Source organism: Echinops telfairi, unplaced genomic scaffold (assembly GCF_000313985.2).
Source record: "Echinops telfairi isolate 266 unplaced genomic scaffold, ASM31398v2 ScPeMD7_1713;HRSCAF=2227, whole genome shotgun sequence".
NCBI classification, from domain to species: Eukaryota; Metazoa; Chordata; class Mammalia; order Afrosoricida; family Tenrecidae; genus Echinops; species Echinops telfairi.
Window position 1 is genome coordinate 15345891 of NW_022105611.1, and position 24508 is coordinate 15370398.

Here is a 24508-nt window from a genome sequence, read left to right on the forward strand (position 1 = left end):
GGGTGATGCCTGAGCAGGGGCTCTGTCACCAAGTCCAACTGTCAGGTGTGCCCCCAGTGGCCCTGTGCAGGACACGGCAGCCTAGGTATGTGGAGCTCTGCTATGAGCGTTTTCCGTGGACCAGAGAGGGGCCCACCAAGTTCTATCACTTGCAACACGCCATCCCCCAAGCCACCCCTGGGGGGCGGGGGCCGTCATTACATCCCATGGACAGGTGTGAACGCAGAGGCTTCCCAACTGGGTGAGCGGGGAAATGTGGCCTCAGCCCTCTGATCTTTAGGTCTACGTTGGGGTGAAGGAAACCTCATTCGCCCACGACGGGAATGATTGTGAAGTGTCTAGAATTGTGCCAGGCACAGAGAGGAACTGCAGACATGGCGCTCCAGTAATCCTATTAGAAATAATATAATGGTGACATCATCATACCTCTGTCTTTTCCCAAAGAAATCCTGATGGTGTGATGGGCTCCCCATTGAACCGCTAACCATGAGGTTAGCAGTTCAGAACTACCAGTCGCTCCAAGGGAAAAGATGAGGCTGTCTGTCCTCATAAAGACAGACAGCCTCAAAACCCCAAAGGGACAGTTCTACTCTGTCCCATAGGATCACTGTGAGTCAGAATCAACTCATTGGCAGTGAATTTGAGGGGCTTTTTTTACTTTTACAACGAGCCTGGTGGCGCAGTGGGTTTTCAGGATTGGGCTATGATTCCAACCCACCAGCTGCTCCATGGAAGAAAGGGGGCTGTCTACACACACAGATTTCCATTCTCAGAAACTCTACAGAGCAGTCTACTCTGTCCTATAGGGCCACTGTCGGTAGGAATTGACCTCGTGGCAGTAGGGTCAGTGGGTTCTGTTACTTCTAAAAACAAATTCAGTCCACCTATAACTAAAGGAGCATATGTTATGGTAAATGAGATATAAACTGGCAACAAAAGAAGAAAGCCCATAGAAGGGATTGTACATCAGTTGACTCTGAGCTTCCCAGAGATGGTAGCAAACAGACAAACATAGTTATGTTCTCGGCTCGAATTATCAGAAATTGAAAACAGGTTCGGTTCTAGGATAAAACAAATTGTTTTTTCCTGCCGCTGATAGCTACCAGTGATTTCCCAGCAAGTCTCCTTTGGAGCGTACTGAATTCTGCAGTGATGTGAGCCCTGCAGCTCGATTTGACAGACAACGCGATGTCTGTTACATATCAAGATCTAAGATTAAAACCCAGCACTTCCTACCATTGCATTAAATCCATGGTGGTGATGGGCCCTGGGGATGATGCAATATGGAAAGGTAGGTTGGCTGGGATGAGTCAGGAAGCCAGGGTTCTGGTCCCACACTGCACGGCCTTGTGCTGGTCACCTTGCTTTTCTGGTCTTCAGTGGCATTACCTACAGGCTGACAAATTGGTTTATGGTGCCTCTGATTCTCGTGTCCAGTGACCTTTGGCTAGATGAGAGGGCTTTCAAAGGTTTGTGGGAACAGTTCCATGATCTTTTCATTATTTCATTTTTCCACAAACTTTTGAAGACACCCCACCCCTCACATACCATAATTCCAAAGCCAGCTTTCTGCCCCCTTCCAAGTCAGTATTCTTCCTGAAGTGAGCCACATTCCTCCTGCCTGAGTTTTCCGGAGAACAAGCAGGTGCCAAAAGACCTGGGATTGAACACTGGATCTGGCTTGTGCACATGTGCACCTGGACACTGGGCACATCCCTTCTTCTCTCTGTGCCTCAGTGAGGGGAATTAAATAAATTCTGAAGACTTTATCCTCTTTACTCATTAGCATTCACTCACCTCACTGCTCTCAATAATGGCATTCATTTGGCTCCAGGCTGGGGGCCTTAGTTCATGTGTGGGGCCTCCTCAGTGTCAGTGCCTGCTCACCACACTGAGACAACTCAGTCCGGGGACCCATAAGCCTTTGGGCCTCTGCTTTCATGGACCACTGCATGGAACACACGTCTCACCAGATCTCTTCTCTAGGGTGGTTTGAAGCCTATTGCTTAGAAACCACTTTAAAGTCATCTCCCATCAAACCAAGCTACACATACTATGTATTAGCTCCGACAGAGCAGCATGCACTCTGACATGTTTGTCTCTTCCATCACAAATGTCCCATGAGTTTCCCAAGGTGGCCAGCTTTGCTTCAAAGCTGCCATTTATTGGTTGGACTCTCTTTTTTTAATGGGACAGGCAAGCGAGGCTCTGAATAATGAAATGATTTGCCCACACTGCTCCCCAGTGGGTGTTAGGCCTGGTATTTGAACCCATGTCTGTGTGCCTTACAAGCTCACCGTCTTCCCTCAAGTCCTGAGTATGAAGTTCTGTCTGCCTCCTGCTGAAGCCCCAGGATGGCCCTCTGCCCAAGGCAGACATGGCCTCCGGAAAAGAAGGGGGTCCTCACCAAGAAGTAGGGACTAACTTGACTTGTGCCCCTGGCGTTTCCTCGGCTCCCAGGGGCTGCTAAGAATTCTCTACTCTGTCCAGAAGGAAGGTGGGGCGAGGCCTCCACTTTAGCTTAACTTGGGGACTGTGGCCTTGAAGATTGCACACAGCGTCCAGGGGCCCGGGCTACCTTTCAGGAAATGGCACAAAGTTGGGTCCTGAAGGGTTGCTGGGGGAAGTTCTCTTGTGACCCCACTCTGTGCCCAGCCCTGCTCAGAACTGGTGAGAGAAACAGAAACCCTCTGTCCCTTCGCCAGTCCTGGGGTCCTTGCCACAGGCCAGCTTCCAGCTCATGCCCTGAAGGCTTTTGTGGCTGGTAGCACCTCCGAGGGCCTTCACTCTGAGTGCAGACAGGCAGCCTTGGCCTCCTCCAAGACTTGTCAGGCATGCAGAGCCTCAGGCCACACCCCTGACGACCTCATGCGAATCTGCCCTGTCACCCAAATCTCCAGGTCTGAGTGTGCATGTTGCAGTGCACAGGAAAGCTTGCAAAGCCTTGTTCTGTGGCAGCTCATTCTGTCTGTGCTTCAGACTTACTGAGGCAGACCTTAAGAGTACAGGTGGCCGGCTTATAAAAAACAAAGCAGATAGCTCGTATTCGTCTCCTCGTAAATGCGGCAAACCTCCCTGGAGCTCTGGCTTCGCCCAGACCAGTGCCAGGCACCAGGGACTCCCGGGCCGTCCCTGCCCTTGAGTTCAGGCTTTCATGGAGGAGACACGACCAATCAGGAAACTTCATGAAGTGTGATGAGTATCAAAGTAGACTCTCCAGCAATGGAGGAAGCCGGGAATAACGGTGCCGACCAGGTCCTGCCAGAGGTGGCCGAGGCTCCGAGGTGAGCAGGTGCTCCGGGTGAATTGAGGCCCCAGGGCATTCTAGGCCCTGAGAAGCAGTGTGGGAAATAGGAGCAGGGACTTTGGTGTCATGGAGGCCTGTGTTGGAATCCCATCCTACACATCGTGGTGTGTGGCCTGGGTCAAATCAGTTCACCTCCCTCAGGCTCGGTTTTCTGAAATAGACCTTTTGAAGGACCACCATCTGTGGTCATGTGGCGGGCAGCAAGGACACACGTGTAAAGTGCTAGCACCATCTCTGGGGCAGGGCAGCCGTCCACCAGTGGCAAGTGATCCTCCGTGTGCACTTGACATGTGCGACGGACACCCCCAGTGTACAAACCCAGACTCAGGTCCAAAGCTAAAATTTTAAGTTCAAAGCTAGACCTCTTCCTCCCACAGGTGGCTGACCAACCACCAGACCTCAAGTGTGCCTTCCAGCACAGAGGACGCAGCCACGGCGCTTGTAGACTCGCTGGGATGATCCTGGCACTGCCACCCTCTCTGGAACACAACAAGCTGAGCAACTCCCCGGGAGTGCCACTTTTCTAGGGCAGTGCAGAAAGACGGTGATCTGGAACCTCGGGGGGCGGCGGTGCAAGCAGCCAGGCCCCTACATACACACACACACACACACACATGCACCCTCACTCCCTCGGGGAGCCCACTTTTGCCAGCAGTCTGGATAGCACCCGGTTACCGTGCATAATGGGCAGATCTATGGAACCATTGTCCCTGCCTCCCTGTTGTCAGGAAAGCAGCCTGAGCAGGGCCGGCCCAGCCTGGCAGAGCAGGATCTAGAGCCAGGGCCTTGTATCTCACCAGAACCCGTGCCCTCTGCGAAGCTCACATTTGCGCTGCATTATAGGGCAAGTCTCCGGGGACCTTTCCAATAGCCAATAGAGCGTCTCGCCTTTCCAGAGGAGCTCAGTATCAGTAACGTCCATGCAAGTCCCGTTGAGAACTTTTTAAATGATGATGTCATCTGTTACAAACAAGGGCCTGCCGTGGGTAACAAACGGTGATGTCATTATACATGAAGGAGGCACCCCGGCCCTGTCCAACTCAAACCCTTGGGTCCCGTGACCAGCCCTCTCCAAAGTCGCGGAACTGTAGGCCAATGAAGGACAGCAGTGAAGCAGGGAGATTGCAGGCCGGTGGGTGCAGAGGTATGCGGAACCAGGCTCAGTGGGAGCCGGGCAGGGCACTGACAGCTGCCCACGTGAGGCCTCTCCTTGAGGCTGACACAGAGTCCAGGCAAGGAGGAAGGCAAAGGGTGAGAGAAAGAGAGTTTCCCACTGTCCCTCTGAATAAAAGGCCACGTCCCCACAGAGGCATCATCAGGATGTGAGCTGGTTCATGGGTCAGATGGCACCCCTGCCTTTCATCCACGGACAAGTTAACATTCCCTCCAACCAGCACGGTCGCCATGAGTCAGAATGGACTCACCGCACCTGGTTTGGCTTGGGCTTTTACTATGAGCTCGAAGGCACCGCACTGAACATGGGTAATAAGAAAATGGAAAACTGCATCGGCTCCCCAGTGTCAGACTGGTGTGGGAGACAGATGCAGAAATAATTAGCCACAGCACTGTTTCCGTATCCTCGACGCTGGATGTGCCCCTGGAGCATGGGGGAAACGTCAGTGGTTTACTAGAAAAGGCTCCCTTAGAACCAAGGCCTGAGGAATGAGCAGACAGATGTTCGCTTGGCTGGCAGCGTAGGAGCCAGGCAGGGCCCAGACAGGAGCAGCAGGCACCCCAAGATGGGCAGTGCAGTCTGAGGGACAGGTCCTCGCCTGAGCTGGAGTGTCGGCCGTCCGGAGGAAATGGCTGGGAAGAGGCTGAGGAGACTAGAGTCCCCCAGAGTATGAGAGACTGTGTGCTGCCGGGCCAGGGACGCTGAGCTTATCCTAGAAGAAATGGGGGTTCCTAGATGGGAAACCACAGAAATGATGTGCTGGTATGTGGACCAAATCCAGGGGGTGACCCTGGAGAAGACCCAGACTGTAGTCAAAGTGCTGATGTTCCCATTGTATTAGGCCTAGAGAGGCAGCCGGTTGGACAGCTAGAGAGAGCGATGGTGTTGATCATGCCAGGTAAAATACAAATCCTGCTCGCTAGACTTTGTTGATTCCCTTAGTCGCATTTCCGAGGGCAGTGCTGGTGCTCTAAACACTGCTTCCTCGGCCGTTGCAGCCCCAGCACTGTCTGTGTCCACCGTCCAGTGACAGCACCAGCCAAGCAGTCTGAAGGCAGAGAGAATCCTTGCAATCCTAAGACTTCCCAGAAACTTGAAGGGCCTAATAGATGTTCAAGCCAAGCGCCAAACCCACTGCCCTCAGGCACATTCTTACTCTCAGCCACCCTATCAGACACGGTAGAACCGCCTCTCGGGGTTTCCTGAGACTTTAAGTGGAGCCGCCTCAGCAGTCTCCCAAGAAGTGACTGCGGGGTTTGATCCGCTGACCTTGTGGTGGCGGGGTGGATGAGGTGTTGGGCTGCTCACCACCAGCCACCCCCCAGAAGAAAGAGGTTTCTTTCTACTCCCATAAAGGTTGACGGTCTGAGAAACCCACAGGGACAGTTCTGTGCCCCTAGGGCCACTGTGTTGGAATCAACTGTACGGCAGGGAGTTGTTGAGGTTTACGCAACCAGGAAATGGCAGAGCTAGGAAGCCAGAGCCACCCAAACCCCCAGGCCCAACATCTGTGCATCTCCCCATCATAAAGCTGGAGACCTTGGGTCACCCTGAGTCAGGCGACTCCATGGCAGGAGGTGTGGTTTCAGGTCGGTGGCAGCTAGCGATGGGACCTTGTCCCCTGGATGCCTCTGTGTCATGCTGATCTAACTGCTGTTTTGTGTCTCTTTCCTCGGTTGTGGCTGCAAATTACAAACTAATCCTGCCATTTGTCTATACCTGTCTGACATCCGGAGCGAGACTTCCGGACTCCTGATGAATATATCAGGAGTAGCGACAGGAGACGGTGTTGGCACCCACTGGTAGTCAGCTCCAGCCAGGGTCTCACTGGGCAGCCCTGCGGTGGGCTTGGGTGGTGCTGGAAAAACCCGGAGTGGAGAAGGGTGTGTGCTTTGACTCCTGAAGGATTTGGGGGGTGGGAGCGTTTGGTTTTCTTTTTCCTCAATGCCCTTCATGCTGTGGGCTTGAATTTCGAGGCCGTGTGGAAACTCGTCAATGATCACCTTTGTAATAAAACACACAGTGAGCGTGCGACGTGGGCCCAGTGCTGTGACTGGAGGCCTGATCGTGGGCAAGAGGCCACTGTGGCAGTGGTTGGCGGGAAGGAAGCATCAGACCAACCACTGTGCTGAGAAACTGGGGGCACGATCACGCAGCAAGGGACATCATCTGGCATCCCGTTGGTTGCGTGGCTCCTAAGGGGGCGGGGCTGGGGGTTGGACCTGAGAGCTGGACCACCTACAAATACCGGTCGGGAAGGGAGCCCGTGCGCATCACGTGCCGTGTCTTTGTTTTCCAGCCACAGCCCAGCGCACAAATACTACCTGACCACGGACCCCATGAGCGGAGCCGTCTTCCTTTCAGACACCAGCAGCCGGCGGGTTTTCAAGGTCAAGTCCACGGTGGTGGTGAAGGACCTCGTCAAGAACGCTGAGGTGGTCGCGGGGACAGGGGACCAGTGCCTCCCCTTTGACGACGCGCGCTGCGGGGACGGCGGGAAGGCCACAGAAGCCACCCTTACCAATCCTAGAGGTACCGCTTGGTTTTTGACACGTTCCCAGTAGCAGAGGTCGGGGAGCTTCCCACATCCAGATGAAACACACGCTCATTCATGTTTGCAGCCGCCAAACATGGAACACAGAAAGTCCACATGTCCACATGCTCACCCTCCCAGAAGCCCCTCCAGTTGACATTTCTTGCCTCCCATCTTCGTCTTGTTTTAAATGTTCGCGTATGTCATGGCCACTGGTCCGCACAAAATGAAGCCTCACGGCACAAACACTTGAGTCACCTGCTCGTGTTTGTAAGCAGTGTGTGTGTTGTGGGTGTTTCCCTGTGCCACCCGTCAGTCTCGTGTGGGTGGTCTCCATCGTCTGTAGGAGTTCAGTGTTCCATCAGACAGATGTACCCCGGTGTGTCCATCAGGCCTCTCCTGCTGGATTTCTGCACCACCTCGGGGCTGTGTGTGAGGCATGGGTGTCTCATCCCCACACACTCACGAGTGCTTTCGGATGGATTGACTAAGTTTCCATCACGGCTCCTTCAAAACCTCGGACCTGCTCACACCCTCAGCCAGAGTCTCTCTGAACCCGGACTTAGCACACAGTGTCTCTCTGAACCCAGACTTAGCACACAGTGTCTCTCTGAGCCCAGACTTAGCGCACAGTGTCTCTCTGAACCCGGACTTAGCACACAGTGTCTCTCTGAACCCAGACTTAGCACACAGAGCTTGTTCAGATCGCACAATAAAGGAGGCAGGAAGGAGTATGGCTCTAGGATAAGGGACAGAGGGAGAGAGATGCCAGAAGGAACCACACCTGGCGGTGCAGGAACCAGAGCGCCCCCGGTGGCCGGGAAGGCGCTGCCAAGGACGCCCAGCAGACCCCTGCATGCATGGACGACCCGCCCTGCGGTGCAGGCTCTGAGGGCACAGATCAGACCCAACAGCCAAACCTGGCAGGCGAGATTTGGGCTTCAAAGACAGGTGACCCTAGGGGAGTGGTCCCTTGTGGAGCTAGGGGGACCTCGGATAGGAGTCTTGGATCGGGGGGCATGGGGGTGGGATAAGAGATCTGTGTTGTGAGGGGGAGACGAATGCATTTCACCTGATACCCTATAGACAGAACTACAGCAAGTGGCTGCCCCAGATTGCAGCCAGTGGAGGCAAAGCAAAGCAGGAGATGCTGCAGGCAAGCCAGCAGTGCCGTATTTAAATTCGGACTTTTGCCTGGTTGTAACTGCGACACTGAACCAGTGTTTCACCTCCTTGAGCCTCGTTTCCTCATCTCGGATGGAAGGGCAGACTGGTAGTGCAGCGGTGAAAGCTCTCAGCTGCTGGCTGAAAGGCCAGTGGTTCAGCCCGCCCTGCTGCTCCACAGAAGGAAGAGGTGGCAGCTGCTGTCGAGAAATACAGCCCTGGAGACCCCCAGGGGACAGCCCTGTTCTGTGCGACGGCGTCCTTGCCAGTCAGAATGGGCCCAATGGCCGTGGGCCGGTTTTGGCACGGTCGTAACTCACTGCCACTGAGTCAATTCGGATGCACGGGGACCCTGCACAGGGTCTCAGAGATGGTGTAAGTCTTCCCAGAAGCAGACAGCCTCATCTTATTCTCGAGGAGCTGCTGGTGGGTTTGAACTGCCAGCTCTAGGATTAGACAGGGGGATGGCTGATCACTGCCAGGGCATCATTGTCATACAGATTAAATACTCTCAGGCAGGGGGTGCCAGGCACAAAGTCAAGGTCTCCGTGGCTGGTGGCTCCCACGAGTGTGGAGAGAGTGGAGTGGTATCTTCTGTACCACTCTCCTGGAAGAGTATGGCTCCCGTGGTTCACCTCCCACCTGATGTTGGGCTCCCAAGCCTGACAGCGTGGCCTGTGGTGAAAAGAGCCTTTGGAATGAAGGGCCTGCGTGATGCATCTCCTCAACCATGACTGTTCCTTCCTGCTCAGAGAGCAGGCTGGCCTGCCTGGACCAGCTGTCCCTAAGTGAGATACTCAAATCCCAGAGGACTTACCATAGTACTTCATGTCACTACATACATGTGGCTCTGAAGTAAAAGTGAACGTTTTTAAAGGATATTATTCTCATCATGGCGATTCCATTCACTTGTCAAAATATGTTTATGGCTCTCAAGTAATGTTCCCCTGGTTGTGATGGGCAGGTTGGCCGGACCCCCGGCCTCGGTGACTACCAGGCTGCTCTCACGTACAGTGTGGCTGCTGATGATTCAAACCCATTTTCCTCTGAGATGTCTAGTTTCTCCAGACTTGCCCCAAGTGTTCACACACGGCTCTGTTTCCACCCCAGTTCTGCCTGTTTCCTTGCTCCCCCCTTCCTACTCCCTCCTTCTCTCCAATCCACCTCTCTCTCTCTCTCCCTCTCCCACATGCACACACACATACACGCACGTTAGCACTGTGAAATTGCCCCAAAGCCTATAACTAACCCGAGAGAAGTGGCAAGGCCGCCACAAAGTGCAGACATGTCTCTGTATTGAGGGAAAAGGGTGCCCATCCATTGAGCACAGCAAAGGGCGACAAGAAGTACTATGGTCAGTCCCCTGGGATACAGCCATCCCACTGATGGACGTCAGTCTGCCCTCACTCTGAAACTACTGAACCAGCCCCGACTCCCAGCTGCTTCTTCACCACCGCTGCCGCCACCTTCTCTCGCTGCACGTGCAGCCTTTACAGCACTGAGAAGGCTTCCAGCCGTTGGTCGCACGGACCAAAACACCCTCTGCCATCAGTCCGGCTTCGGAGCCTGGACAGCTTTCTAAGAGCACACGGCCTCATCTTCCCGCTCGGACTGGCTGGTGGGTTTGAATTGCCAAGTGGTGTGGTTAGCAGCCCGGTGCTTAATCCACGGTAGCACATGGACCCTCAGGCTAACAGAAACCCTCACATACCTGTTCTGGCTCACCGATGTCTGATGTCCGTGTGACCGACCACTCAGGCATGTAGCTCGGAGTCGGCCACCATTCCTCAGGGCACGCCCACCAACTTGGTACAGAAACAGCGCAGTTGTGCACGGAGCTCCCATCAGCCCCAGCAGATGGAATAGGACGATAGGGCATCACTGAACAGACAAGAAAACCCCTGTCTTGGTACTTAAAGAGTATCATCCATGGAAAGTCTAGGATGGGGTAGACAAAGCCTTCCCCAGCCATGGGGCAGCAGGCCCCTCAGTTTAAAATCCCTTCCCAGCACTGCTCAGCCTGGGGAGAGGGCAGAGGGACCGGCTGCTGCCTTCAGAGGCTCCTCATTCAGGCTGCCCTGGTGCCAGTCTATCTGAGGCCACAATGCTGGCCAGTGGGGGCCACATGGGCCCGGGAGTAAGAGCCTCACAGCTCACGGAATGCTGTTCACGGTCTAATCATGATCATAAGCAAGTGTAATCCCTGAAGGCAAACTATCCCAAGCCAGATGTTTATGATTTCCTGCTTACTGATGAGTAATCTGGCATAGAAGGGCAGAAGCCATTTGCCCAGATTTATACAGCTGGAAAGCTTTGTAACCCATGTCTTGGGTTGCCACCTCTGTGAAGCCTTACTCTTTTGATCCCTCACTTCTCGACAAACTGGGCAGAACAGAACTGACCAGAGCGTCCTTTCTGTCCCCAGAAACTCACTCTCACTGGCTCACTCCCTGGGCCACTGCCCATGGTACACACTCTTCCCTCTGTCCCGGTAGGGGCACATCCCCTCTGTCCCTCAGCCCCAGCACCCACAAGTGCTGAGGGAGGAGTGTGCCTAACTCATGGGACAGAAATCATTGTCACCCGCGAGTGTTTCTAAAAACAGCCCCCTCCCCTGAACTGGACCATTAGGTAACATCATGATAACTGGATTGACGATGGAAGTTGTCAAGGCTTTCGTCTTGCTGGAACCCACAATCGGTGCTCATGGGAGCAGCAGTCACAGGATCGAACGGCACACTGCATGGAGTCAGTCTGCTGCGCAAGACGTCGCCCAAATGTTGAAAAGCAAAGATGTTACTCTGAGGACCGAGATGTGCCTGGCCTTTTCAGTCTCCTCTTCCACATGTGAAAATTGAGTGCCGAATAGGGAAGAGCAAAGAAGAGGTGATGCACTTGAAATTATGGTGTTGGGGAAGAATACTGAACGTACCATGGACGGCCGAAAGAACAGATCGGTCTTCAAAGGTGTACAGCCAGACTGCTCCTTGGAGACACGGGAGGCAAGGCTCCATCTCACGTACGTACGTTGGATGTGTTGTCAGGACGGACCGGTCCCTGGAGAAGGACATCATGCTTGGTAAAACAGAGGGAGGCCTTTGACAGGATGGATGGACTCAGTGGCCGAAGCACTGGGCTCAAACCTCAGCACAACTGTGAGGCTGGCGCAGGACCGGCCTTCTGCTGTGCACGGGTCACTGTGGGCCGGAACCCCCTCGACAGCACCGAGCAACGGCACCCGCTGACTCAGTACTCCCCAGAAGTAAAGCCAAGCAGGCCTGCTTCCAAAATAGCCCTCAGACTACTCGGCCACTGGCAGAGGTTGGACTAGAGTGGCCTACACACAGTCACCTGCAGAGCCTGTCACAAGGACACCTAGTTAGCTGCTCCAGCTCCACCTGAGGTGCTCTAGAGCAGCGATTTGGAGGGAACGTTAGGCAGCTCCCCTGGGGATTCTCCAACACATCCCCGAGGGGAGAACGCTGAGGCCGGGGAGCCCCTTCCTTGCAGAGCGGAGGAAACCCCCCAGAGACAGACACTCCAGGACTTTCCCCGGGTCCCACAAGCCAGGACAGGAGAGAGTCTGTGGGTTGTGCGTGGGACCACCTCAGAAGGTGAGCAGGGAAGACGGTGTTGAGCAATAACTTGGACTTCCCTCTCTAAGGTGCCTTTTAAAGTCAACACTATTCTCCACACGCATCCATAGAATCGCTCTAGGCTCCGTACTTGTGGAATGACCGATGAAACTTAAATAGTAAGAAGAGAAAAATAGGAAGGTTGGGTTTTTTTTAATCTGGACAGGAAAGTTTGTTCCCCAAAAGGAGATCGGATCGTGACAATTACAAGGCTTCAGACGGAGTTCAATTTCAAAAATTCAGTGTTGCTGGTGAAAAGGATTTGCCTTACCACTGCCAGAAGTTGTAAGCCCTTTTTGTGTTTGTTTTGCTGTCATCCGGATGAACGTTTGCAGAAAGTGGCTTTCCCATCCAAGAACCCGGACACATTTTGATCCATGACGTTGACTGCAAACCGCACACTGTCCCCGCTCTCTGCCCACCCGTGTGCTCTGCCGCTCTTTGTCCTTCTTCCCCCGTCCCTTCCAGACTTCTGAGCCGTATCCTGTCCTTCTTTCCCCGTCCCTTCCAGACTTCTGAGCCGTATCCTGTCCTTCTTCCCCCGTCCCTTCCAGACTTCTGAGCCGTATCCTGTCCTTCTTCCCCCGTCCCTTCCAGACTTCTGAGCCGTATCCTGGGGCACAAGCTGCCTTTTTGACCTGTACGGTTGATTGTTCTAAGACAGGTTTCTAAACTGATTTGGCCTACCTACTGCCCCTTTTTCAGAAAGGAAGTTACTCAGCATCCCCCTGGCAATTAAAAGCATTAGTACAAAGGCCCACAATCCAGGATAAAGTCTAAGTGTCTGCACTTGCTGCCCCATGAAGCATTCCAAGACCACCCGGGGATGCTAGGGCCCACGTTGGCAAAGACTGTGCCATGGAGTGGCCCCTGTTCCACACACTGAACACACGCAAGCAGTCTGTGCTGGTGGCGGTCACCCTTTGGGCCAGTCTGGTGTTTGGCCAGCAGGGAGCAAGATGAAAGGGCCCCATGCCCTGGAGAATCTGAAAGCCTGGGTTCTCACTCTTGTTTTGAAGTCACTCAGAGTTTCATCTCTAAAACGGGGGTCAATGTAAGCAGTGGGGACCCCACTGGCCCCACAGAGATGTCCCACTCACACACAACAGCCCCATAGGTCAGGGTGGCGCTGCCCCTGTGAGTGTTTGAGACGGTAACTTCTCGGGAGTGAAGTGCTGTAGGGAGGTGCCAATCCCATCGCAGGAGGGCAGGCGCTGAGCAAACTGAGCGTGGGAGCTGGTGTCTCCTCTGCCGCCTCACCCCCGCCCTTGGCTTCTCCTCCTCCAGGCATTACGGTGGACAAGTTTGGACTGATCTACTTTGTGGATGGCACCATGATTAGACGCATTGATCAGAACGGCATCATCTCCACCCTCCTGGGCTCCAACGACCTCACGTCAGCCCGGCCCCTCAGCTGCGATTCTGTCATGGACATTTCCCAGGTGAGGAAAAGCCGCCCTGCGCCGAGTGTTCATGTTTGCACTGCGCACACCGCGTGACACACACACCACGCTCCAGAGGCGACCAAGACCAACAGGTGGGGGCGGGGGGCGGTGAATGTGATGGAGGCCAGGGGCCAATCCAAACTGCCTGCCAGCAAGTCAGTGCCAACTCCTGGTGACTCCATAAGATAGGGTAGAACTGCCCCGGCAGGTTGCTAAGACTGACTCTTTGCAGGAACAGAAAACCCTGTCTTTCTCCCATGGAGGGGCTGGTGGTTTCAAACTGCTGACCTTGAGGTTCACAGCCCGACGCATAACCACTACACCACCAGGGAAGCGATGTAGACATCTCTCGAAGGCAGCCCCACAGGCAGCAGGCAGAACAGCAAGGTCTTTGGCAGGGAACGGGGTGGGTTTGGATGCACAGCCACTGAATTTGTAAAGGTTGCAACACAAGTACCTAGAGTGAGTGCCTGCTCTCTTCTAAGACTGTGATTAGTGGAAGGCAAGAATTGGGTCCGTCTTCCCTCTCTGTAACCATGGGGCCTGGCACACAGGAACAGCTCGGTGAGCATGCCTAATGGATGGGTGGTCTGGCTGAACCCGACCTCTGCCCCTCACTCGCTGAGCACCTTTGGACACGTTTCTGAAATCATCTGAGTCTCACTTTTCAGACCTGTAAACTAAAAACCATTCACACCAACCCCAAGGGATTGCTTTGAGAATAAACAATGCAATTCGTGTAAGGCTCGGAGCGCTAGCAGACACTCTAGTGTCCACATTCACAAAGGGGCCATTTGTGCCAGGTGTGGACAGTTGAATAGGAGGTGTCTGGGTGAGAAAGGGAAAGCGACATTCGCGGCAAGCAGTGTGCGAACTTTGGAACACAGAGATGTCAGTGGGCCTGGTGCATTCGAGAGACACTGGAAAGGTCAGTGCTGGAGCGTGGGGTTTGCAGAAAGAATGAGGAACATGTTTGAGGCCCAGTTAGAGGGGTGTCTACCAGAGTTTGGCCCTTTGCTGGTGGACCCCAAGGGAGGCATGAGTGGCTGGCTGACCAGGGCGTCCTTGGAATACCCTGCAGTGGCTTGGCAAGGGTTGTGTCCCCTTTTGCTTTGGCAGGGCCTAATCTGAATCCATTAACGTCCAGCTCGCCCACATTAGGAAGACCAGGGAAGCAGGCGGCTTGAATTACATCCATCAGGGATGAGGCTCAGCTCCTGCCACACTTAGCTTTGCCATCCTGCCTCCCTGGGTTCCCGAGGGAGCGTGCACTCACAGTCCCTTTCCACCACCTGAGGTGGTGCCTGCTCCCTGCTGCTCAGCAGGCAGCGGAGGCTTGGAGGGGGGCTCTGTTCTTGACACCATGCCCCAAGCCCCTCCCCGCAGGGCCTCCCACGGCTGCTCTTGGCGATCCCAGTTACCCATGTCACAGCCCTGTGAGCTGCTGGGGCAGTTTCCCCCGAGCCAACTAACATGATTGTTCCGCTCCAGAATAGAATCTGTTCTCTGCCACTTGTCTCTCCAATTTGGCAGGCGTCTCTGTGCTGGCTGGCAGCGTCCCTCTGCCGTCTGGGAACACGCTTGAATTACGGAGGATGTGCATGCGAGGGTTTCCTGTTGTCAGGACGGGCCGCCACCAGCCAGCGCAGGGCGCTGCGCATCTCCCACCAAACAACCGGCTCCACAGAGTCGGCAACCTGGCACTGAGATCCCAAGGCACCTGGCCCTCGGGCCGCCTCTGGCCTGAACCGAGGCTTGGATTGCTCCCTACCACACCCTCCAGCACAGGCCTGGCCTTTTGCACACACAGACGGGCAGGGGAACCCGGCTCTCTTCCTCAGCACTTTCTCTGTGACAAATGCCTAGCTGCTTGACTGGCCCGCATGGAGCAGGAGAAACCACTGCGTAGCGCAGAGGGTTCGAGTGCTCACTGCTAATGGAAAGGCCAAAGGTTCAAGTCTGCCCCGAGGCCCCAGGAGCTCTGCCCTGGCCATTTGAAAACCCTAAAGAGCGTAGTCGTGTGTGCGCACACTAGGGGCCACCAAGTGATGGAACAGATTCTAGGGCAACTGGTTCGAGTTTATGGGGCAGGAGAGGTGAGCCAGAGGGCGACTGAGCGAGGCTTTTGCAGGGACGCAGCTCGGAGGCTGGAGTGCCAAGGGGAGAGCCTGCGCCCCAGGGACCTGCGGCTCTGTGGGGAGACGGAGACCAAAGAGCAAGAAGAGGCTGCAGCTGGTGCAGAACGAGTAGGGTCTCAGCATCCCCGGGGCGTGGTGTCCCCCGCAGACACACAGACAGTTGGGAGACATCCGGGTCCCAGATGATGGCCAGACACTGAGCATGTGCCAGGTTGGAATGTTGGAATTGGCAGTACATCGATGAGTACAGCTTCCATTTGCTTAGGTCGCTGTCTTACAATGGGTCGGATCAGAGTCCCCATCACCCTGTGGGGTTGATGTTCCTGAGAGTCTGACCCACTTTACAGAGAAGGAACCTGTTCCTGTTTCTTTATAAGTGCAGAGCCCTGTCCTCCATCAGGAGTGAGGAAGTGAATTTCTTAAGATCCACACAGACAAGCACACACGTGGTCCATTAGAGTACCTGATAAGCCAACCAAAAGCAAATTCACTGCCATCGAGTTGATGCCAGCTCACAGCCACCCTACGGGCCAGGGCGAACCCCGTGGGTTTCTGAGACGGAAGTGGAAGCCCGTGGTCAAACTGCTGCCACTGTGGTTAGTTAGCCCACCTTGCAGCCACCACGTCACCAGGGCCTGGTAGCTCATAATCAACCTGCTTCCTCAAGTTAATTCTGACCCGAGGGGAACCTATAGGACAGAGGAAACGGCCCCTGTAAGTTGCCAAAGCTGTGATTGTTAAGGGAATAGGAAGCCTCATCTTTCTTCTGTACAGCAACTGATGGATTCGAACTGCTAACAGTGTAGTTTGCAGACCAAGTTGTAACCCACTACTCTACCAGATCTCCAGTCCTGCATTGTCAATGTCAGTCTTCTTTACAATTTGGAAGGAACTTGATTATCTTGGGCTTGTTAAAGCCACACAACTGCCCTATGTAAAATTCCTTACCTCCTTTTCCCTCGGAGGAAAGACGATCCGAGTGCACAGGGAGTGAGATCGCACTTGTAGTTATGGCTGAACAGGGCTAGGAAGTGGGACCGCCTGAGCCCACATCCCTCACTGTCCCTCTGTGATTCCCCATTCTGTCATCTGTCCACTCCCTGGACAGTCCGCTTTTGTTAACAGAGATGGCTGCAACAAGGGGGTCTGCTCCGTGCTTTCACAGAAGTGCAAGACACTCTGGAAGGACAAGAGGGGAGAGCCTTTCCACAGTGGGACTATAGGATGTGGAAGATGCGAGATTAGTAAGTCTAGTCCCTGCTCCAGACTGGCCTCCCTGCCATCGACTCGATTCCAACACATAGCAACCGTATAGGGCAGCGGTTCTCAACCTGTGGGGCTGCGACCCCTTGGGGGGGCGTCGAACAACCCTTTCACAGAGGTTGCCCAATTCATAACAGGAGCAAAATGACAGAGATGAAGCAGCAACAAAAATAATATTATGGTTGGGGGAGGGGCGGGCACCACAACATGAGGAACTGTATAAAAGGGTCATGGATTAGGAAGGTTGAGAACCACTGGTATAGGGCAAAGTAGAACTGCCCTTCTGAGACTGTAGCTCTTTGTGGGACCAGAGAGCTTCTTCTTTCTCCCACAAAGCAACGGTGGTTTCAAACAGTTGACCTTATGGTTAGCAACCCAACGCCTAACCCACTACCCCACCAGGCTCCTGCTGGGATTGGTGTTGGAGTCTTGAAGCCGCAGCATGGTGGTCACTGACAGGGAGGGCAAGTCAGAGACGTCTGTCGCTTGTCTGGCCTCCCGGATCTGCAGTGACACAACCAGGGTGTCAGGCCTTGTCCAGGTGACTGGACAAGCAGAGCTCCTTCCCCTTTCCCAGAATGCCTTCGAGCTGTGGGCCTCCAATGGAGAGAGGGAGAGCAGGGATCACTGGCTGCTCATTTCTCCCGCCCTCTCTATTCCCTTCCTCCTTCCACTCACCCCTCCCTGTGCTCCCCACCCCGGGCCCATTATTCACACCATAATGACAGGCAGAAAGGTCTCTGCAGTTAGGTCCCCAAGGTGCCGTGGGACCACAGGGCATAAAATATTTAGCAGCCAGTGTTGACAAGAAATGGGTTTTAGAATGGAAAATCCCACTGTCACTTTAAACGGGGTTCCTGATGCAGCCGGGGCTGCCGCGACACTCTTCTCCAGAGCACCGGGGAGAGGCCCAGCCAGCCGCTCCACTCAGGAGCACCTGCAGGCCTCTGTGGCCCTCTGACGCACGGGAGTCAGGCTTGGAGGAGCGAGGGAGTCCGGGGCTTGAGGAAGGGCATCTCGAGGAGGCCCGACTCTGAGGAAACAGTAGGATGTGCCCCGTCCTGTCCTGAGAAAGACCCGGAGCTAAAGGAGCAGATGGCAGCAGCTCCATGGTGTGTGTAGATAGTTCACTGTGGTCTCTTTGCACGTTCAAGAAATACCACCGTACCCTTTGTTTTGAGGTATCTAAATTTTAGAAATCACGAGAAGACCCACAGCACTACCTTGAATCTCCTCCCCCATTTTGGCCTGTTATCTGGAAAGGTTCCTAACCTCCTCTCCACCCCTACCCTCACTTATTGTGGGGTTTCTCCTCAATGGAGACCACCCCCAACCCCCAGTGGTATGATTTTCTTTCTTCACATCATTCCTCACCAATACTTTCCCGGGTCATTGAAGGTCACATCCATCACACCACGGTTCACGGCCACACAGGATTAAAGCCAAATGGGCTGTCATTTATGCAGGCACTTTCATGTCATCGTGCACCCTCACCAAGCGTGGCTGTGAGAAACCCTCTTGCAGGCAGGGGTGGGGCCAGAGTCCATTCCTGAAAAAGGAGATGCTTCGCTGAAGGCGTGCACGCGCTCCGTAGGCCCCAACCTTGACAGACAGCGGAGGGTGTGCAGGGGCTCAGGGACCCTAAGGTGGTGAGACTCGAGGGATAAGGTAGACAGGTAAGCCCTAGGCAGCACCTGTCAACATAAGCGCACGTTTCTTCCTCACTCTGGCCATGTGCAGTGGGACTAGGCTTCTTGGGGACACAGCTGGCAGCGTACTTCCCTAACTGCTAACACCTGTCACTGTAATCGCTCCAGCAACCCCGCCACCTGAAGGCTCACCTGTGGGCTTCTCCATTTCCCAGCCCTACTCAGCAGGTTCAGACAGTGGTCCCAGGGCCAACTTCACTGAATCCTTCCCAGAAGACCAGCCCTCTGAGGCCCTAGAAACCCCATAATCCAGAGCAAACAAACCTCAAACTCGCTGCCACTCATAGTGACCCTACAGGACAGAGTAGCACTGTCCCTGTGGGTTTCTGAGACTATCGCTCCACAGGAGTAGAAAGCCTCATCTTTCTCCCATGGAGGGGCTGGAGGATTTGAACTGCTGACCTTCAAGTTAGCAGCCCAACACATAACCCGGACATTGGCTTGTGTAGGGGTCATATGATGATCATGTTAAGATGTAGTCTCTGATTCATTAGGCCTTGAGTGAGACCTGGGAGGCCATGTTTCTAGCCAGCTCCCTGCAGGGGAGACCAGTGCTACATTCCGATCGCGGCTGCGCAGGGAGCACTTGTGATTCACAGCCCCACGTGAGAATCACAAGGGCGTGGGGGCATGCTAATGGCTGACCCTCCCACACAGGGTTCTGGTTTTCATCGGTCCAGGGTGGCACTCTCAGATAAGTACTGGACTGCTAACCACAAGGTCAGTGGTCCAAGCCCACCAGCTGCTCCTCAAGAGAACATGCTGGCTTGCTGCTCCCAGAAAGATTTACAGCCTCAGAAACCCTGCAGAGTAGAGTCAGGTTGCCATGAGTTGGAATTAACTCGATGGCAGTGGGGTTGGGGTAGGACTTAAGCACTAATATTCTCTAAAAATCTCTGTGAGCAATGAGAATGTGGCGTCACATTCGATAATCACTGGCCAGGGGTGTCTCCGGCACAGAGCTGTGTGCTAATCCATGAACGCAAGGAACTGAGGGATGATCTTTCATGTATCAGCTCAGAAACGCATGAGAGAGGCTTCAAAGCCAACTCACTGCCACCGAGCCAGTGCTTTCTCACAGCCACCCTCTAGGGCAGGGTAGACCTGCTCCTGTGGGTGCCCAAGGCTGGGCCTCTTCCCGGGAGTCGAAAGCTTCCTCTTTCTCCTGAGGAGCAGTTACCGGTTTGGAACTGCTGACCTTGTGGTTGGCAGCCTATTGCAGAACCACAGTGCTCCCAGGTCCAAAGTCTCTGGGAATACCTGTGTCAGTCCTCAGACTGAAGCCACCTGCCTTCACTCCCACCTCCCCAAACAAGCTGCCATTCCTTGAGCAGCTCCTGGGAGTCAGGGACTCTGCCCTGTTATCAATCCTGTTTAACAGGCAACCGTCCTGAGGCTCAAAGTGCTACAGCAACCCCTCGGTGGTGCAGCTAGGATCTGAGCCCAGCCTACCTGACTCCATAGCCCATCCTCTTTTGTACACTGTTGTTGGGGTGACTGTCACCACGTCTTCATGCCTCACCAATCAAATGAGACCAAAAGGGGCCCGGGTGTTTGCCATGGCCAGGTTTCAGTCTGATCACGGAGTGGATGGTAGTGCTGTGAGTGTATGTGACAACGCTGTGGGCACCAGGTGTCGGATGATGCGCAGTGGGTACCTTGCCAGTCATCTGAGTGTTGGTTCTTCCATTGTCAGGTCCGCCTGGAGTGGCCCACAGACTTAGCCATCAACCCAATGGACAACTCTCTCTACGTCCTCGACAACAACGTGGTCCTACAGATCTCTGAAAATCACCAGGTGCGCATCGTCGCTGGGAGGCCCATGCACTGCCAGGTCCCTGGCATCGACCACTTCCTGCTGAGTAAAGTGGCCATACACGCCACCCTGGAGTCGGCCACGGCCTTGGCCGTCTCACACACCGGCGTCCTGTATATCGCTGAGACTGATGAGAAAAAGATCAACCGCATCAGGCAGGTCACCACCAATGGCGAAATCTCGCTCGTCGCTGGGGCCCCCAGTGGCTGTGACTGTAAAAATGATGCCAACTGTGATTGTTTCTCGGGAGATGATGGGTATGCCAAGGATGCCAAGCTGAATACCCCATCCTCGTTGGCCGTGTGTGCTGACGGGGAGCTGTACGTGGCCGACCTTGGGAACATCCGAATCCGCTTCATCAGGAAGAACAAGCCTTTCCTCAACACCCAGAACCTGTATGAGCTGTCCTCACCCATCGACCAGGAGCTCTACCTGTTTGACACCAGTGGCAAGCATCTGTACACCCAGAGCCTGCCCACGGGAGACTACCTGTACAACTTCACCTACACCGGGGACGGCGATGTCACACTCATCACAGACAACAATGGCAACATGGTCAATGTCCGCCGAGACTCGACGGGGTTGCCCCTCTGGTTGGTGGTGCCAGACGGCCAGGTATACTGGGTGACCATGGGCACCAATAGTGCACTGAAGAGTGTGACCACCCAAGGACACGAGTTGGCCATGATGACGTACCATGGCAACTCCGGCCTTCTGGCGACCAAGAGCAATGAAAATGGATGGACGACGTTTTATGAGTAAGTATCAAGTCAGTCCATTTGCTGATTGAGTTTCATTCATTTCTCCCAGGAACTGATAAGTTGGGGGACTGTGAATTTGGGGGCATGCTTCATTTTAATTCAGGATTTGGGAGGAGCAGTATTGTTGATAAGACGCTTCCTATGTTCCTATCCCAGATGGCCCCCCTCCCCCACCACACCTAGGAAGGAGCCTGATGTAGTAGAGAAGGCCTGAGCTTCGAGCTAGAAGAGTTGAGCTTGCGTCCTTGCTCTGACCCCCTAAGTCTCCATCTCTACATCTGTAAAATGGGACCTGTGGATACTTTCCCAGCCTACCACCGGGAAATAAAATCACTGTCCAGAACTGTAACAGTGGAGGAAGGCACCGTTCCATTTCAGTGGATTTCCCACATCATCATGCTGTCACGTGAGGAGAATATCCGAAAGCACAGAAAGCGGGCATAGAACCCTCCAGCCTCACCCCTGTCTAAAATGCGTCTAACCCCCTCTCATCAGTTCCTGGGTCTAACTGGTTTAGTTTGACCACCTTCCCTCGGTGTTGTGCTGCTGCATCACGATTCTTTGTGTCCGAGCTGGAATAATTCACTAGCCTGCTCCACATCCAGTGAGGCACTTCTTAAACAGGATCGCCAGGAGAAGCAGAAGTCCAGCTTACTATGATTAAATAGGTATTTATTTATGTAAAACAAATATATGTACATATACACTGCCATGCATCAGTGTCCACGCTGCAGTCTGTGGAGGTGAACTAGTCTGTTATCTGACGTGCCACATTCCCTAGGGGCACTCCCCAGATTACAAATGAACTCCATTCCGACATCTGCCTTTCCACTGGATTTGAATCTAAGTCAGAACAATTAGTGTCAGTTTGTATCGAATGTCAGGCAGTCCAATGTTTGTCTCAGTGTGTGGTGACAGTGTACTTTTATGTGCATAGAAAACATTACAGCAACACTTCCAGATACCCAAAAACATCTTTAAATAATAATAGAGTCATAATGATAATGTGTTGATGCTCGATGCAAAATAGCACCCATTTCTTGTACCCTGGATTTTTAATATAAGAGGCTCTACAGAGATTGGGACCATGGGATGTATATACAGTCAAACCCAAGTGGATGTTATATAGCCCATAGGGTGTATGTGAGTGCATGTGTATGTGTGTATGTGTATAACTACATATATAAATTTCAAAAATTTGGTGGTGGGGGAATTCCATTATCTTCTACTTACATTTGTCCAGGAACTTTTTGAAGTCCCCTTGTACATATATGCAGGAGCCCTGATGGCGTAGTGATTACCCACTGGGCTGCTAAACAGGAGGTCCACAGTTCGAAACCACTAGCCACTCTGCAGGAGAAAGATGAGGCTTTCTACTCCCATAAAGAGTTGTCTTTAAAAAATTTTTTTTTAATTAAAAAAAAGAGTTAGTCTTAGAAACTCACAGGGGCAGTTCTACCTTGCCCTAGGGTCACTATGAGTCGGCAGTGAATTCGTTGAGTTAGTATATATATTTTGCATATTTACATATATTTACATAATTTACATATATGTACATTATCGTTGATTGTTTAATTAGAAATCTAGAAATAGAAAATGGATTCTGGGTTGTTCCTCTATGAGAGATTTTAATGAATGGACTTTGTGGCATCTCTTTATTCCTAATCAGATGTTTTCAACTGCTTTTTGAGGTCTTCCCCTTGTAGCAGATGGCAGAGATTGGGCAGTAGGTACATGTGTGGGAGATGGGGCAGCTAGCCTGCTGACAGCACAGCTTAGCATGGGCAAGGCCTACACTGGGCACGTGCAGGCATGATTGCGGGCAGTCCTCACCACACCACAGCCGCAGGAGAGAGGTGACAGCACCCATTTTGCAGAAACAGAAACTGAGGCTCAGAGAGCTGACTTACCCCATGTCATATGAGAAGATGCCCGGCCTGTGGGGGAGGGGGGAGAGTCCTCCCTCTTCTATTCCTCCTCCTGTGACTTGAGGGGGGCGGGTGGGGGGGGGGGCGCGGAGCAGTGCAGGCTGCCAAGTTTGTTAACCCAAACGAACCTGAATCCTTGAGCCATGCATTTTCTCTCACCTGATCAAGCACCAGCTTCTCACAGTCCCAGACTCCGAAGAAAAAAAAAAGATCAGTCATAGATTTTTTTTATATGTAATTTGTCCTCCCAGCAACTTGTACAAAGTTCACTGGCTACATTCCTTTCCCTAAACAAGGGCCTTGTTAATAATTACAAAGAAAAGGCAAAGAATCCAAGAAAACAGCAATTATCTTGATTAATTCATTGAAATGGAAATACGCTAAATGATTCCATTTTCCCCATTGTCCATGTAAATCTCTTATACGTTATTTAGCCAATACAGGAGTTTCTTTGTCAGAGCAGATCTGTGCACTCAATTAGTCCTCAAGGTCACATCCACAGACCCCAAACTGAGAGTTTACAAGCCGCTGTAACGGTTACTCTCAGCCCGCCCTGAAATCTAACCTTGCCTGCCACACCCCTCCCACCCTCTCATTGATGAAATATGCAGCCTTCAGTGGAGGTTTCCTTAAGAAGTTTGTACCATCACATCTTATAAAATGGCTTTTGGAATCTCAGAATAGCAATGTAGAGCTGTGGCCCAGAGTGTCAGTCGTTATTGATTCAATTAGAAGAAGAAGATAAAGATTCAAAACATAAAAGACAGCTCACTTTTTCTTTTTTTGGAGATCCTACTGTGTGCTGAGCTATTTCCCATTGAATCCACAGAGCAACCCCAGGCAGTAGGAATTTAGCATCCACACCTTTCACAGATGAAGAAACTGAGACGTAAACAGCTTAGGTAAAATTACACAGTAAATACACCTCAGAACCAGAATGCAAGCTGTCTTCTTTCATCTATACAGACTGGGTTCTCCGAGAGTCTTTTGTATAATAGAGGATTACGTTGTATAATAGGGATTAAAGTGCTATCTATTCACAGGGATAGTCAGAAGCTCAAAAGTGCAACGAGATAAAATACAAAAAGCCCCATGTCTGACTCACCCTAAGTAGTCAAATAATAGCTTCTGTTGTTTACAAGCAATAGTCGTAGCTGTAACAGTAATTGCAGGAATGCTGGTTTGGCATAACTGTGTCAGCCTGGAAAAGGAGCCCTGATAGCATAGTGGTTACACGTTGGGCTGCCAACTGCAAGGTCAGCCATTTGAAACCACCAGCCCATCCTCTGGAGAAAGATGAGCTTATCTACTCTCATAGAGTTACAGTTCTACCCTGTCCTGCGTCAGAATCGACTCTGTGGCAGTGTGTGAGTGTCAGCATGGAGCAGCTGCAGAAAAACTAGTCAAAGGGATAGACAGGCCTTGTAATGAAGCAAAGCGAATGCATAAGCAAATGTGGTAAAGAAAGCTGATGGTGCCCGGCTATTAAAAGATATAGCATCTGGGATCTTAAAGTCTTGATAAGCAGGTGGCCATCTAGCCCAGGAGCAACAAAGCCAACATGGAAGAAGCACACCAGCCTGTGAGATCATGAGGCGTCAAAGGGATCAGGTATCAGGCATCAAAGACCAAAAA

The 24508-nt window shown here is 52.9% G+C and overlaps 1 protein-coding gene across 1 annotated transcript in view; it reads left to right on the forward strand.

Annotated features, from left to right (window-relative positions):
* LOC101654740 (teneurin-4) overlaps positions 1–24508 on the forward strand; it is a 278141-nt gene that overhangs the window by 217451 nt on the left and 36182 nt on the right. Inside the window, exons 19-21 of the mRNA XM_045293084.1 lie at positions 6781–7013; positions 13101–13255; positions 20065–20942. Of these exons, the coding sequence (XP_045149019.1) occupies positions 6781–7013; positions 13101–13255; positions 20065–20942 (1266 nt within the window). The remainder of the gene's footprint in view (positions 1–6780; positions 7014–13100; positions 13256–20064; positions 20943–24508) is intronic.